The sequence below is a fragment of the Microcaecilia unicolor genome, chromosome 6, assembly GCF_901765095.1.
Source record: "Microcaecilia unicolor chromosome 6, aMicUni1.1, whole genome shotgun sequence".
NCBI classification, from domain to species: Eukaryota; Metazoa; Chordata; class Amphibia; order Gymnophiona; family Siphonopidae; genus Microcaecilia; species Microcaecilia unicolor.
The window spans coordinates 46,679,515-46,695,039 of NC_044036.1; the positions used below are offsets into that span (position 1 = coordinate 46,679,515).

The 15,525-nt window shown below is 43.2% G+C and overlaps 1 protein-coding gene across 2 annotated transcripts in view; it reads left to right on the forward strand.

Annotated features, from left to right (window-relative positions):
• The window catches only part of LRRC7 (leucine rich repeat containing 7), a 593,735-nt gene that overhangs the window by 275,011 nt on the left and 303,199 nt on the right, over window positions 1–15,525 (forward strand). For both annotated transcript variants that reach the window (XM_030207242.1, XM_030207243.1), the window contains one exon: window positions 13,740–13,818. In XM_030207242.1, coding sequence (XP_030063102.1) covers window positions 13,740–13,818 — 79 coding nt within the window. The remainder of the gene's footprint in view (window positions 1–13,739; window positions 13,819–15,525) is intronic.

Below are 15,525 nucleotides of genomic sequence, written 5' to 3' on the forward strand. Positions count from 1 at the left end.
TTTAATCACAGGAATTGGTGCATGGCCATTTCCAGGGGGAGCCCTTACTGCCACCTGTATAGGTGAGGGAAAGGGCTCCTGCACTAACCCAGCGGTAACTGGGCAGTGATTACTGCCGAGTAAGCCTCAATGCTACAAAAATAAAAAATATTTTTGTTGGCTGGAAATGGCACACACTGAAGGTGGGAGCCTGGCGGTAGTCCCGATTTGGCATGTGGCAAAGCAGCGGTAGCCTGCACTGCCACTTTGTAAAGGGGCCCCTTAGCTATGTGCACCCTGGCACTGAATATTGCCAGCACCTACTTAATTCCCGACTCCAGTTCTGGACCTCCCCCCTCCTGCCAGTTTTGAAAATGGCCAGGTAGTGCCGATATCCAGAGGCACTGGCCGGTTAAGTGCTGTAGAATATCAGTGATTGGCTCGCTGAGCACAATTTAAGCGGACAGGAACCTCTTCTGCCTGCATAAATCGCTTTAAATATCTGGTCTTTGTGTTTTTGTTTTTTCACAATGTTCAGGAAGTTTCACTTTTTGGACTAATGCCTTTATAAAACTGGTTGCTTTGTACACATGACACATGTGCATGCATTTTCTTTTACATACAGAAAGCAACATGGAATCAAGCAAATTACCTAATGGAAAATGAGTATTTTTAATAAGTGAACTTTGCATTGTTTTTCTTTTTTTGGAGATAATGAGGCTTATTTTCGAAAGAGAAAAACGCCCAAATTCCGACCTAAATCGGGAGATGGATGTCTTTCTCTTGTGGGTGCCCAAATCGGTATAATCGAAAGCCGATTTTGGGCGTTTCCAACTGCACTCCGTCGCAGGAATGCATAAAGTTGACGGGGGCGTGTCGGAGGCGTGGTGAAGGCGGGACCGAGGCGTGGTTATTGGCTGAGCAGAGATGTGCGTGCTCGGCCGATAATGGAAAAAAGAAGGGCGTTTTCAGAGAGAATTTAGGTCACTTTTGTTGGACCCGTTTTTTTCACAAACAGGTCCCAAAAAAGTGCCCTAAATGACCAGATGACCACCGAAGGGAACCGGCGATGACCTCCCCTGACTCCCTCAGTGGTCACTAACCCCCTCCCACCAAAAAAAACCGAATGTTAAACACTTTTTTCCCAACTTGTAAGCCAGCCTCAAATGTCATCCCCAGCTTCATGACAGCAGTATGCAGGTCCCCGAAGTAATTTTAGTTTAGTTAGTGCTGTGCGGGACCCATGCAGAGAGGAAAAATCGGCAGAAAAAAAAAAAAAACAAGCAAGTGCAGTCAGGGACGTCTAAATTACCAGGATAGTAAAAGGGGGAATCAAACCAGCAACCTTCTAATTACAAGCTCAGTGCTCTAGCCAGTGATCCACATTATTCAGGTGCTTAGATGTCCTTCCCTTTCCATTAAGTCCCTCCAAGTTTCTGTCAGCCAATCACCGCTGTTTAGCTGACACAGATGTCAGCTAAATGAGCTGTGATTGGCTGACAAAAACTTGGAGGGACTTAATGGAAAAGGACAGATGTCTAATCAGCGGTGCACTGGCTAGAGCACTGAGCTTGTAGTCAAAAGGTTGCTGGTTCAATTCCCCCTTTTACTATCTTTTAATTTGGACGTCCCTGACTGCACTTGCTTGCTTTTTTTTTTCTTCCGATTTTTCCTCTCTGCATGGGTCCCGCGCAGCACCAACTAAAGTAAAATTGCTCTGGGGACCTGCATACTACTGTCATGGAGCTAGGTATGATATTTGAGGCTGGCATAGAGGCATCTCAGGGGGACCAGTGCACTACGAATGCTGGCCCCTCCCACAACCAAATGCCTTGGATTTGGTCGTTTTTGAGCTGGGACGCTTCGGTTTCGATTATCGCTAAAAAACAAAAACGCCCAGCTCAAAAAACGCCCTAATCCAATGTATTTTTGAAAAAAAAGATGGGCGTCCATTTTTTCCGAAAATACAGTTTGGCCCGCCCCTTCACGGACCCGTTCTCGGAGATGGACGTTTTTACAAATGAGCGTTCGCGTTCGATTATGCCCCTCAATGTCTATGGAATCTTTATCTTATAATACATTTGTTTTTTTTATTAGTTCATTCCTTTAATCTGTTGGTGTCTGCCGTTATCAAATTCAGTATTCAATCAAATCAAACAATCCACCAGGAATTATAACACTGTGAAAATAAACATTGGTCACCTCAGAAGTGCAACTCATTGAATACTTATTAGTTCAATGAGATTTGATAGGACCCACTTCCTCAATTTAGGACAATTTTGTGAATAAGTTCATTTGAAACTGTTGATTCGCTAGTAGGCCTTTGGGCATTTAAAAATAGGCATCTGAAAGTTAATTATCAAATGATGTTTTCTTTCATTAAGAATCTAGTTCCGCAATACCAATCAGATTGCACTCTGTGTGCCAAATTTGTAAACATGGATTCATAAACATATTGTAGGATTTCTAATTTGCCCAGCCAAAAATGTAATGCTGGATCTGGCTGAACTGGGAAAAGTAATGTACCCTTCAATAGCTAAAAATAGTACAAATGTTATCAAAGAAGCTGTATCACAAAAAAATATAGGGGTCATTAATCAAAGGCATGTATCCATTTGAAAAGTGCTGTTCATCGGATAAATGCCAGCCAGTGGCTTGTTCAGCTGCACTAATATTTCCTCTGACCACCTCATTATTATCCAGATAGTGCCAGGGTAGTCCAGGGGCAGGACTTGGGTGGAGTAGGAGGTTACCTAGGTAGTGGGGATATTCAGGGGGGAAGCTACCATTAAGATGTGTTATTTTGCTGTTAACCCAAGCTATTTGTAACTAGCAGGCTTATTTTCGAAAGAGAAGGGCGCCCATCTTTCGACACAAATCGGGAGATGGGCGTCCTTCTCACAGGGTCGCCCAAATCGGCATAATCGAAAGCCGATTTTGGGCATCCTCAACTGCTTTCCATTGCGGGGATGACCAAAGTTCACTGGGGCGTGTCGGAAGCATAGCGAAGGCGGGACTGGGGCGTGCTTAACACATGGGTGTCCTCGGCCGATAATGGAAAAAAGAAGGGCGTCCCTGACGAACACTTGGCCAACTTTACTTGGTCCTTTTATTTTTTATGACCAAGCCACAAAAATGTGCCCTAAATGACCAGATGACCACCAGAGGAAATTGGGGATGACCTCCCCTTACTTCCCCAGTGGTCACTAACCCCCTCCCACCCTAAACAAAAATTTAAAATATTTTTTCCAGCCGCTATGCCACCCTCAAATATCATACCCAGCTCCATGACAGTAGTATGCAGTACCCAGGCCCATCCCCCCCTACCTGTTATACTTGTGGTGGTAAATGTGAAACCTCCAAAATCCACCACAAACCCACTATACCCACATCTAGGTGCCCCCCTTCATCCCTAAGGGCTATGATAGTGGTGTACAGTTGTGGGGAGTGGGTTTTGAGGGGCTCAGCACACAAGGTAAGGGAGCTATGCACCTGGGAGCTTTTTCTGAAGTCCACTGCTGTGCCCCCTAGGGTGCCCGGTTGGTGTCCTGGCATGTCAGGGAGACCAGTGCACTATGAATGCTGGCTCCTCCCATGACCAAATGGCTTGGATTTGGTCTTTTCTGAGATGGACGTCCTCGGTTTCCATTATCGCCGAAAATCGGGGACGACCATCTCTAAGGTTGACCTAAATGTTGAGATTTGGGCGTCCCCGACCGTATTATCAAAATGAAAGATGGCCGCCCATCTTGTTTTGATGCTACGGGTTTCCCCGCCCCTTCGCGGGACGTCCTCAGGAAAACCTGAGCGCCCTGTTCAATTATGCCCCTCCACGTCTCATTGCATAAAATGGGACCTGTGCTAAAATAAGAAGTCTTAATGCACTGTTAGTGCAAAGCCCTCTGGATAACTCTGGGATGGCCTTCATCATCATTCTGGTTTCAGGGGGTTTGAGGTTTTGTTTTTTGTTGTTTTTTTTTTGTAATGCTATTTTCTGCCCATCAACATAACCTCGCAACAGAAAGGGGGAATAGATGGGGGAAAGCGACACATGTTTGATGGGCAAGGCATTTCTCAATAGACAAAGAGAATGCATTTAGAAATACTCATCTCCTTTAGGACACCCCAGTGACAAGTTTGAAGGTGAACTTCTGGGGATGGATGTCATTGACACCCACTGATCAGCAGTTTCATGGCCCTAAACAGGAAGATATTTGGTGGCTCTCTTTCAACTCATTTTGATCCACAGTGTCCCATGTCTTAATTGTAGCCCACATTGATAATTAAGAGGAGACATTAAGCACAGCTGTGCCAGCATGCTGTCAGTGGTAATGTGGTGGTGCATCCCTTGACCCCCCCCCCCCCCAAATCAGGCACCCAAACCCCACCCCTGACACAATCCTGGCCCCCTCAATCAGCCACCCACACCCCACAAACACAATCTCAGCACCCCTGTTCAGGCTCTTGCAACGCACTGACACAATTTCAGCACTCGTGATGCATACCTGCATCCCTGTGACACAATGCAAGCATCCGAAATGGCACACTGAAACCCCCAGATCCCCACTCTGACACCCCCCTTGAACCCTCCCATGACAGCCCTAGTGCCCCGATCAACATTGAGGTGCCAGCACAACTAGACTGTCCCCATCCCTAAATCCCAATCCTCAGACCTTAACACCCCATCCCTGCCAGTGCCCTACTATTCCCCTCACTCTCCGAGTTGTCCCCTCCCCCACAGGACTTACCCAGTGGTCAGCATAGGTGGTTGAGTGGTCCCAGGTGAGAGTGGCCTCTATGCTGCCACCTGCGTTGGCATGAAAATGCAAAATGGCACCAGTGACACTCCCCCCATCAGTAGTCAGTGCCCCAATGTTCCTCAGGGGGTTGGGGCTGTCATAAGGGGATTCAGGGGGTGTCAGGAGGATGTGGGTGTGCATCAGGAGTGTCGGGATTGTGTTGGGGAGGTCTAGATGGCATCGGGGGTACCAGGATTGTGCCAGATAGGTGTAAGTGCCTGATTGTATTGGTCCTATTGTGGTCTACTGTTCTCCTAGTAGTTGGAAACAGTCCCAAGAAAAATTTTCCAAGTTTTTACTGTCTTTGTGCATCACATGCAGGCCCACCTTGCTCGGAACGCGTCTTTTTCAAGACTATTTTCCAGTGATTACATTTGTTTACACTCTTCAGTGATTTCGTATACAGACATCTGATGTAGGCTTAATGCCGAAACACAGTGCTGTGTCGGGTCCTGAAGAATAAAGGTTTTATTCACCATTTCCTCTTCCTGCTGTTTCCTTACGGAAGAGCCCTGCTGGTCACACTACTCCTTTCTTTGACTTTTGTTGACGTTGTTCTAGCCCTGCTCCATGTTCTAGCCTTGTTCCTGCCCTGCTTCCTGTCTTGCTCCAGCCCTGACTCTAAACAATAGCCCTGATTCCAAGCTCCAGTCCTGTCTTCAAGCTCTAGCCTTGTCTTCAGTCCAGCCTTGTCCAGGTGTCTTGTCCATCGCCCTCTAGATGTCCTTCAGATCAAATCAAGGTTACCTTTATCGTCTCTCTGAGTAAGCACTGGCTTGGGCCTCTCCACAATGGGAGCAGAATGACCTACTTATGCCCATTTTGGCTACCTTTCTTGCATGCTTCCAGCAGGTATTTGATGAGCTGGGGCATCTTTCCTCCGTCGCTCCAAGCTCCTGCATTGACAACAAAAGGTCCTAACTGTGGGCCAGTTTGCCATTCAATTCCAGACCTTAATTTCTGAACTGCAATGGAATCAGAAGTCCTAGGTGGCTGTCTTTTGGCAGGGCTTGATGGACCACATTAATGATGAACTAGCAGGATGGAATCTCCCCACCAGTTTGGATGACCTGGTTTCCCTATGCATCAAGGTGGACATCCACTTTCAATAGAGGGCTAAGGAATGTGAAGGTAAATGCTGCTCTATGTGGTTGATGCACCAGTTGTAGAATCTCACAGATACTAGCTTCTCCTGCCCCCCATGGAAGAAGAAGTTCCCATGCAAACAGGACATTCTCAACTTTCAGAGAAAAAGGCTTCAGAGAGCACAAAACCTCTATCTATACTGTGTGAACCTGGGATATTATACTAAGTGATGTCTCAGGAAACTGGGAACACTTCCAGACCAAGGAGTTATGGGGGCGATGTCCCTAGGTCCTTCCTTAGTTGTTACAACCTCCTTCTGTACTCTCCCTGCCACCCTTTTATGAGACAATAAATGGATTGTACTCCAAGTTCTCCTTGATTCCGGAGCAGCTGGGAACTTTGTGGATGATCAGCTTATATGCCAGTGTGACATTTCTGTGAATCTCCTCAGAGAACCCCTTTGCATTTCCTCGGTCTACAGAAACCCACTGCTAGAGCATCTGCATTCCATTCAGGTGGGTTCTCAGCATCAAGAAATTTCATGTGCTTCCAAGATCTATCTATGAGGTCATTTTGGGTATTCCCTGGTTGCAGAAACATGAACCTCGTATTGACTGGCACTCTGGTGACATTCTAGCCTGGGCTCCCACCTGTTCTCAGTCTTGCTTAATGTCTGTTCAACCTCAGCTAACCCTACCCACATTGGATTCACCCCAGGGCAAGACTTCCATCATGGAATCCCAACCCAAATGGACCCTGCTGCCAAGATTCTTTACGGAGAGAGTAGTGGATGCTTGGAATGCCCTCCCACGGGAGGTGGTGGAAATGAAAACGGTAACAGAATTCAAGCACGCGTGGGATAAACATAAAGAAATCCTGTTCAGAAGGAATGGATCCTAAGGAGCTTAGCCGAGATTGGGTGGCACAGCCGGTAGCAGGAGGCGGGGCTGGTGCTGGGCAGACTTATACGGTCAGTGCCAGAGCCGGTGGTGGGAGGCGGGGCTAGTGGTTGGGAGGCGGGGATAGTGCTGGGCAGACTTGCACGGTCTGTGCCCTGAAAAGGACAGGTACAAATCAAGGTAAGGTATACACAAAAAGTAGCACATATGAGTTTATCTTGTTGGGCAGACTGGATGGACCATGCAGGTCTTTTTCTGACGTCATCTACTATGTTACTATATGTCTCCCATATCACTGTACCCCCAGAGAGAACTCTACTATCAGTGTTCATGCCCCTACACTTATAAGACATTGTCACAGTGTTCATGCCCCTGCACTTATAAGATATTTTCAACATCTTTATTTCCTCAAACCTGAATCCAGGGGTTCGTGGAAGGGGTACTGTCATGCCCCTCACCTGTTCTCTGTGATCTCTAGCAGAATTCCATGCCAAGAAGGATCTGTTTACTTCCTGGAAACCCAGCACTTCCTTTATAGCTCTGCAAGAGGGTGCTGGCTGATGTCATCACTTCTTGTTTGACCTTGATGTTAAATCTATTCCAGAGACTTTAACAATATCAAAAGTTCTTTCTTTAAAGATGAAACGCACCTCCAAGGTTCTAGGTTTTAGTTGACATTACACTCTCTCTTGAACCACAAGTAAATCACATAATCCAAATAGGATTTCTTAAACTCTGTTAATTACGTACTGTCCGTCATTATTTTGATAAAACACATTTTGTTATTCTTGTTCAGACTGTGTTCTAACCCATTTAGATGACTGTAATAGCCTGTATCTCTCTCTTACTGTTAGGCTATGATCTAAGCTCCAGATTCTTCAGAACACTGCTGCCAAGTTGGTGTTTCATATGAAAAAATTTGATAGTGCCACTGCTGCACTGATTTCTCTCTATTGGCTCCCTGTACAGGCCCCTGTTCTTTTTAAATTGGCATGTTTGCTATTCAGGATGTTTGAGGAATCCTGTCCATAATATCTTTATCGACTGCTGTCTTTTCCTTCAGGCAGGAGGTTTTTGAGGACTAGAGACCATTATCGTCTACTCTTTCCTTCATTCATGGCTGTTAGATATAAGAAAATGTTAGAAGATTCTTTTGACTATCAGGCAGTACCATTTTTGACTTTCACTTCCCTTGGCTCTTTGGGCTATTTCATCCTATTATCTGGTTCACAAGAATTTGAAGATCTATCTATTCAAGAAATTGTTAGTCTAATTGACTGTTTTATTGCATTCATCTTTATGTTACCTGCTTTGGACCACTGTTTTGTGGGAGTTAGTGGGATACAAGAACCATATTACATTACATTACACTGGGAGTTGGGTATGTGTTAAGGGGTGTAGGTACTTGGGTCTATGTCAGAAGGGTGTCAGACTTCATAAGGGGTGCCGGAGCTAATCAGGGAATGGGTTAACATGAAACAATTGCACTATCCTAACCAGCCGTAATTGTGACAGTTAGCACCCAGGGCTGCATTACATGCCTGGGCCAATAGCATGGGAGGCCTACATCATCAGCGCAGGCAAATAACGTGGTGCCCATGCGCAGTGTGCCTTCTGCAGTAAATGCAGGGCAGATGTGAGGCTCGCCCTCTGCATGTATTGCTCAAGCTTTGCATTTATTGCATGTTAATTTTTCCACAGTAAGAGAATCCTTTTATCTGCTTAACTATCCAGTTAGTGGTTTGAATATCTGGATTATATTTAACCACATCAACTGGCGTTTTTTTTTTTTAAATGCTGACCGACCTTGTTAAATATCAGGGGGATAACTTCTGAAGATGAATAATTAAGGTAATTAGAGGTCTCTTTAATTAGCCACTGAACCAATTATAGCTTTGATTTAATTGGAAGAGCTTGGTTAGTCAGTGACAAAGGTTTTGAAATGTAACCTCAGTATGAAATTTTATGGAAAGGCCTCCCAGTAGAGGTTACATAGTAGATAGAAGATGACGGCAGAAAAAGACCTGCACGGTCCATCCAGTCTGCCCAACAAGATAAACTCATATGTGCTACTTTTTGTGTATACCTTACCTTGATTTGTATCTGTCATTTTCAGGGCACAGACCGTATACGTCTGCCCAGCACAATCCCCGCCTCCCAACCAGCCCCCCCCCCCCCCCCCTACACTGGAGAAGAAAACTGTATCTGAAGTCAAGAAAGCTTGAGACAAGAACAGAGGATCTTTAATGGAGAGCAAGGAAGAGTAGATGGCATGAATGGGAAGGCTGGATAAGCCATATGCCCCCCCCCCCCCCCCCGATATTCAGCCAGCAGCGGGTAGTGTGGTTAGCTGCTGCCAGAGGCGCTGACCCAGGATATTCAATTCCAGGCCATCACCGGTCACCAGGATTGAATATCCAGGGTTTTTTTTTTGTCTGGCTGTAACTTTATACCGGCTATGCAAATATTCAGCACTGGCCGGTTAAGTTAATAGCGGGTAAATATAGGACTGCTATTTAGGCTGTCTGATTTGGCCATTAAAGTTAACTGACTAGAGCTTGAATATTTGCGGATAACCAGCTAAGTCGTGCAACATAGCCAGTTATAGGCTAGCCGCTAAGCACTAATATTCAGCGGAGATAAACAGCTATCTCGCATTGAATATTGGTGGTTAGTTGGCTAAGTGCTATTTAACCGGCCAGGAATGGCTCCTGGCTGGTTAAATAGCGCTGAATATTGGGCCTATGGTCTTTATCTGCCTTCATTTCTCTCTGTTTCTAAGTACTTCCAAGAAGACATGAGTTTATAACTTGGAGAATTAAAAGAAAATTTAAGTTTGATAGAATTTTCTTTGCTCGTTTCAACTTTATCATGAAATAAAAGATTCATTTGTTCTTTTGTTATGTCTTCTGTACAATCTCGTTCTTCCTTAAGTATGAATTAATGCTGTCAAAATTTTGACATGTAATATATTTTTAGATTGCGATGAGTTGTAATGGAACTTAGGCAGACTAAGAGTGGCATAGCCATTATGTGGTTTGATTGACTTTCAAATCATTTTCCACGGTATGATATACCCACAGAATTTGAGGACGGAGAAAGCAAAATTACATCTTCCCACAGCCACTGTGGTAGCTATTATTGTCCTTTGTAAAGCCTTTGCCAACCTTGATAACAAACTGAAAAAGAAATTAGGCTCCAGTTATCTGAAATATAGAACACTGTGGGGCTCATTTTCAAAGCACAGACTTACAAACTTCCATATGTAACTTTGTAAGTCCAAGTGCTTTGAAAATACACCTCTATATTTAATAGTAAGGCAAAACCATGCCATCAAAGTGTGTAGGAATGTAATTTTCAAAGCCAGTACCATAGGTAAAACAGTGCTTTTCCATATGCATATGTAAGTGTGATTGTACATCTAATAGGTACATGCTTTTACCAGCTGTGGGAACAGGATTGGATTTGAAACCACACCTACTTTTGAAATTTCAAAAGTTTGCTTGAACGACCTACACAAATTTGCAGGTGAGCTGTACATCTGTGTGGGTACAGATCTTTACACAATTTTCAGACTGGAAATATGCATGCACTATGGAACTACGCGGGCAGTCTTAAAATTACCCTCACAAGAAGATGTCTCCTTCAAATAGGGCAAAACTATTTCTTTATCTTTTTGAAAACATTTACTACCTGCCAAGCCACACTCCTTAGCAGCTTCCAATAAAACATACACAAACATATTAAAGTCTCAAATAACAAATACATGGGCCCTTTTACCAAGCAGCAGTAAAAGGTGGCCCATGGTGGAGTCAGCGTGTGGAATTACTGAGCGCAAGGCCATCTTTTACCACAGTTGGTAAAAGGACATTTTCTGAGTAACGCAGTAGATGGCTGCGCACTACTTAAAAAATGGGCGTGTGGCCATTTACTGCCGGAGCCCTTACCGCCTCCTATTCAGCGAGCCCGGCAGTAGGGCTGAAGTGCCGCACGCTACCTCAGCAGTAGCCCTACCACCTGTTGATAAAAGGGCCCCAAAACATTGAAATAAAATATTGCAACATAAAATCATACAACAAAATGACTAGTTAAATATATCAGCACTGAAAATTAGGTCTCCTAAAAACAATGGGGTTTTTTAAATTTTTTTATTTATAGCCATTTAAATTTTTACAAGCGATAAAACAACTTGTTGGAAATACAGAGAAAGTAATATATAGGACTTATTTCAGTCAGGTAATTCTCTTTCTTAGACCACTAAATAGGGAGAGTGAAACAAGACAAGGAGATCAATTAAACAATAAACAGAAAAAAACACGTGGTATTAACCTGATTATCCCCAGATATTACTCGTCTAATTCATTATTCCACATTGATCATCTGGTTGGCTTCTTCAAGGCCAATACGGTGTAAAGTCAAATCATTTCATTGAAAACATACTAATTGTCCAATATTAGTTAGAAATAATACATCTGATTACATTCTCTCTCTTTTAAAAACCAGAAGTTATTTAACAATACATATACTTAAGTCTCTAATTCAAGTCCCACTGATTAAAGTAATCCCAGTTTTCACAGGCTTCACTCCTTTTAAAGTAATAATTGAGGAAATATTTCTGAGGAAAACTTTAGGAGTCATACCCGGAACTCTGGGAAAAACAATAATCTCGATATTAATCATCTATAATAATATTCATTTTATTATTCAAAGTTTCTGGTCTATTATCATTTTCAAAATCATAACCACTTCTTGCTCGTGTAGAATCATTTGTTATATCAATTTTTCACTCTCAAAGGGTTCAGTTAAATTGTCCATGTAGCTCTCTAATAAAATTATATCTGAAACAAATTTACTGCCACCATTAGGTCCTGAAGCGCTTCCAGATGGTATTCAATGTAACCTCCATGGGAGCCAAAAACTTCAAGTTGATTTCTCTTAGGTGTTTAGGAGTGGTTCCGCCGATTCGGGTTCTGCTGTAAACGTCCTCTGTTTCAGCATATGCCTCTAACTCACTCCTCCACTCCTTTGGACATGGTGGTTGAATAATTCGGGAGCCATGGAGTTGTTTTTTCCAGGTCCAAGAGCATCGATGCTCCTTTGCCGGCGCTAATCAAAGGACTTGCCAACCCTTTCATCTGTGGGCAGTTTGTCACGCAGCGGTCCCACACTTGCTGCTCAGGGGACCAAATGCTGGCCATCGGTGGCTGACCATCGGTTGTCCCCTAACAATGTATTTCTTATTGAAATAGAAGTGGTCATGTATGTCATTTTACTTCCATAAATGTTTATTTAGGGGCCCTTATACTAAAGTGCATTAATTTTGGGGTCATCGTGTTATGACACAGGGTTTTAACACGCAACATGCCCAAAACTAACACTGCGTCATGAAGCGTTCCTGGTATTTTTTCTTGCAGGTCATAATGTTAATGCACAGTACCTACTGAGAGTTAACACGGGAAACTAACCCCCTAATTCTATAAAAGTCACCAAAACTTGCACACGCAAATTTGGGCATTGGCCCAATTTGCTTGCAGATTTTAATTGCATAATGAGCCAATTAGTGTCAATAATTGGCTTTTTAACAAGCAATAATTGGTACTAATTAGATTTCATTGAAACTTATGCAAGTAAATTAATTTTAGACATGAGTAAAAAAAAAAAAAACAGAAATGAGAGGGTCGTGGGTGGAACGGGGGTGTTCCTAGCATTTGCGCACGTTGTTATAGAAAAATATGGAGATGTGCCTACATTTGTACCACATTTCAGCTGGTGCAATTGGCTGTGCCTAAAGTTAGGCATGAGTCCCAGGCATATGAATATTCTATAAACTGTGCCTAACTTTAAGCATGGTTTTTTCCAGCACATATATATGTAAACAAAACATCAGACCCCCCACACTGTGAATTCTGATTCCCCCATCCTTCCGGGACTTACCCTGGTAGTCTAGTGGGCAGAGTAGGAACAGATTCACCGGGTTCAAAATATGACACCCAGCAGTAGTCTTGTTATACTGCCGCTAGGGTTCATCCTATCATGTAAGAAGTGATTGTTTAGATAAATCAGATTGGGTAAGAGAAACTGGCTGGGGAGCAGTGGTGGGGGGGGGGGGGGGGATTAGATTACTGGAGCTTACTTTTGGGCAACACTGTGGCCCATGCTCCATGCGTCAGCAGGTAGTTTGTTTTGTTTGTTTGTTTTTGTTACATTTGTACCCCGCGCTTTCCCACTCATGACCGGCTCAATGCGGCTTACGTATTGTATACAGGTACTTATTTGTACCTGGGGCAATGGAGGGTTAAATGACTTGCCCAGAGTCACAAGGAGCTGCCTGTGCCTGAAGTGGGTGAGGTGTACCCACACTATCTGCAGAGGCATGGGGGCTGATATACAGACCGCGGGAGGCAGCCCGGCTAAACTCCCACAGTCGGTGCTGAGGCTGGATATTCAATTGCCAGGCCATTTGCCTTGACCAGCATGGAATGTCTGATTTATTTTTTCCTGGTTTAAAGTTAACCGGCCAGGCCAATATTCAGTGCTGGCTGGTTAAGTTTATAGCAGTCAAAGATAAACCTGCAATTTGGGCAGCCCGATTTGGCCACCAAATTTAGCCGGCAATGCGCTAAGATAGCCAGATATATCGCATGATATAACCGGTTAGCTGCAAAGCGCTTACCATGAATATTCAGCGGGAGATAACTGGCTATCTCTCGCTGAATATTCACGGATAGCCGGCTAAATGCTATTTAACCGTCCGGAAGCCGTTCCTACCACACTTTAATAAACATGCCTCTTGATTTCTTAAGGACATTCGTGGAGAAATTTTTTGATTTTGTCTTAAAGCTTAGAAGCTAGTGTGTGGGAGAAAAATGTTGAGTAGGACTTTTATTCTTAAAGAAACTTGGGGGGAAAAAAAAGTCTTATACAGTTCTTCACAAAGAGTACTAAGGCGATTGTGTGGGATTTATTTTTTTTGTAGGGATTCAAGAATTTCCAGAAAACATAAAGTGCTGTAAATGCTTAACAATTATTGAAGCAAGCGTCAATCCCATTTCTAAGTAAGTAATAATTTATGTTTACATTAACATAAGATATGTACTTCTGTGTTATTTGAGCCCATGTAAATCTTAAAACATTTTTTTCTAAAATACCTGATGTACCTGAATGCAACCCACCTTGAGCTACAATTAGAAAAAGGCATGAGGTAAATCCAAAATTCCCTCCCTTACGAGTGTTTAGCTATTTTTTCTAGTCTTGATGCATAAGAGCAGAACATGGATCTTTGTTGTAATAAAGCAGCATTGAAATATGAAAGAATCCAGGTAATCACTGAGAACTGCACATGACCTGATAAAATGCAGATGAAGTTAAATGCAGATAAAATGCCCCATCCTTGACCATCTTTAAATCTAGATTGAAAGCCCACCTCTTTAACATTGCTTTTGACTTGTAACCACTCGCCCCACCTACCCTCCTCTCCTCTTTCCTCTACACATTAATTGATTTGCTTGCTTTATTTTTTGTCTATTAGATTGTAAGCTCTTCGAGCAGGGACTGTCTTTCTTCTATGTTTGTGCAGCGCTGCGTATGCTTTGTAGCGCTATAGAAATGCTAAATAGTAGTAGTAGTAATGAAGTTATTGGTAAATTAACATGGGTGATGTCAGGTAATCCAGGTCCAAGTACTTGTATTGCTTATAGTGTTTCCACCTTAACTTATCCCATTGCCACGTACACCACTTCCATGTTGCATTTGCACAGCAAAATGAAGAGTAAACATGCTGTCCCACTGAGAAATGTTTATGATGAGGGTGGAAGAGGTTTTTTTGTAGTTTTATGTTCTTTTTCTGCCTCAAGATTTTTTTTTTTTTTAATGAAAGTGCTGGCAACTTACTCTTTTTTTTTGCTACCGTTTTTGACATTAGAATGGATTTATATAGTAGATGTTTTCTGAGTTTTTATTTTTACTGTCTGTTAACGTATGTTTCCTATCCATGCTAAAACTCTTTTTAAAAGTTAAACATAGGTTCTGATATCATAAGTCATGCGGTGCAATCAAAACAAGTATGGCTTATGGCATTCTTACCAACCCTCTGCAAACATGTGTGTAGTGTAAAGGGGTCCGCTTCCTCCGCTCTGGGTTGGTGCCTGCAGCCCTGTTAGGCTCACAGGTTTTCGGTAAAGAACAAGACTGCCATTTGGACTTAGAGCCAAAGTGTTTTATTCTCAATTCAATTCCACTCCCAAAATCAAAATGCAGTTTACAAAAAGGGTTCAGGCCGGGTTCAAAACTACTACTACTACTTATCATTTCTATAGCGCTACTAGACATACGCAGCGCTGTACACTTGAACATGAAGAGACAGTCCCTGCTCCACAGAGCTTACAATCTAATTAGGACAGAGAAACAGGACAAACAAGAGATAAGGGAATATTAAAGTGAGGATGATAAAATAAGGGTTCTGAACAAGGGTTAGGAGTTAAAAGCAGCATAAAATAGGTGGGCTTTTAGCTTAGATTTGAAGACGGCCAGAGATGGAGCTTGACATACCGGCTCAGGAAGTCTATTCCAGGCATATGGTGCAGCAAGATAAAAGGAACGGAGTCTGGAGTTAGCAGTGGAGGAGAAGGGTGCAGATAAGAGAGATTTACCCAGTGAACGGAGTTCCCGGGGAGGAATGTAGGGAGAGATGAGAGTGGAGAGGTACTGAGGAGCTGCAGAGTGAATGCACTTATACTCCAGCCAACATTCTGTTCCTTAACAGT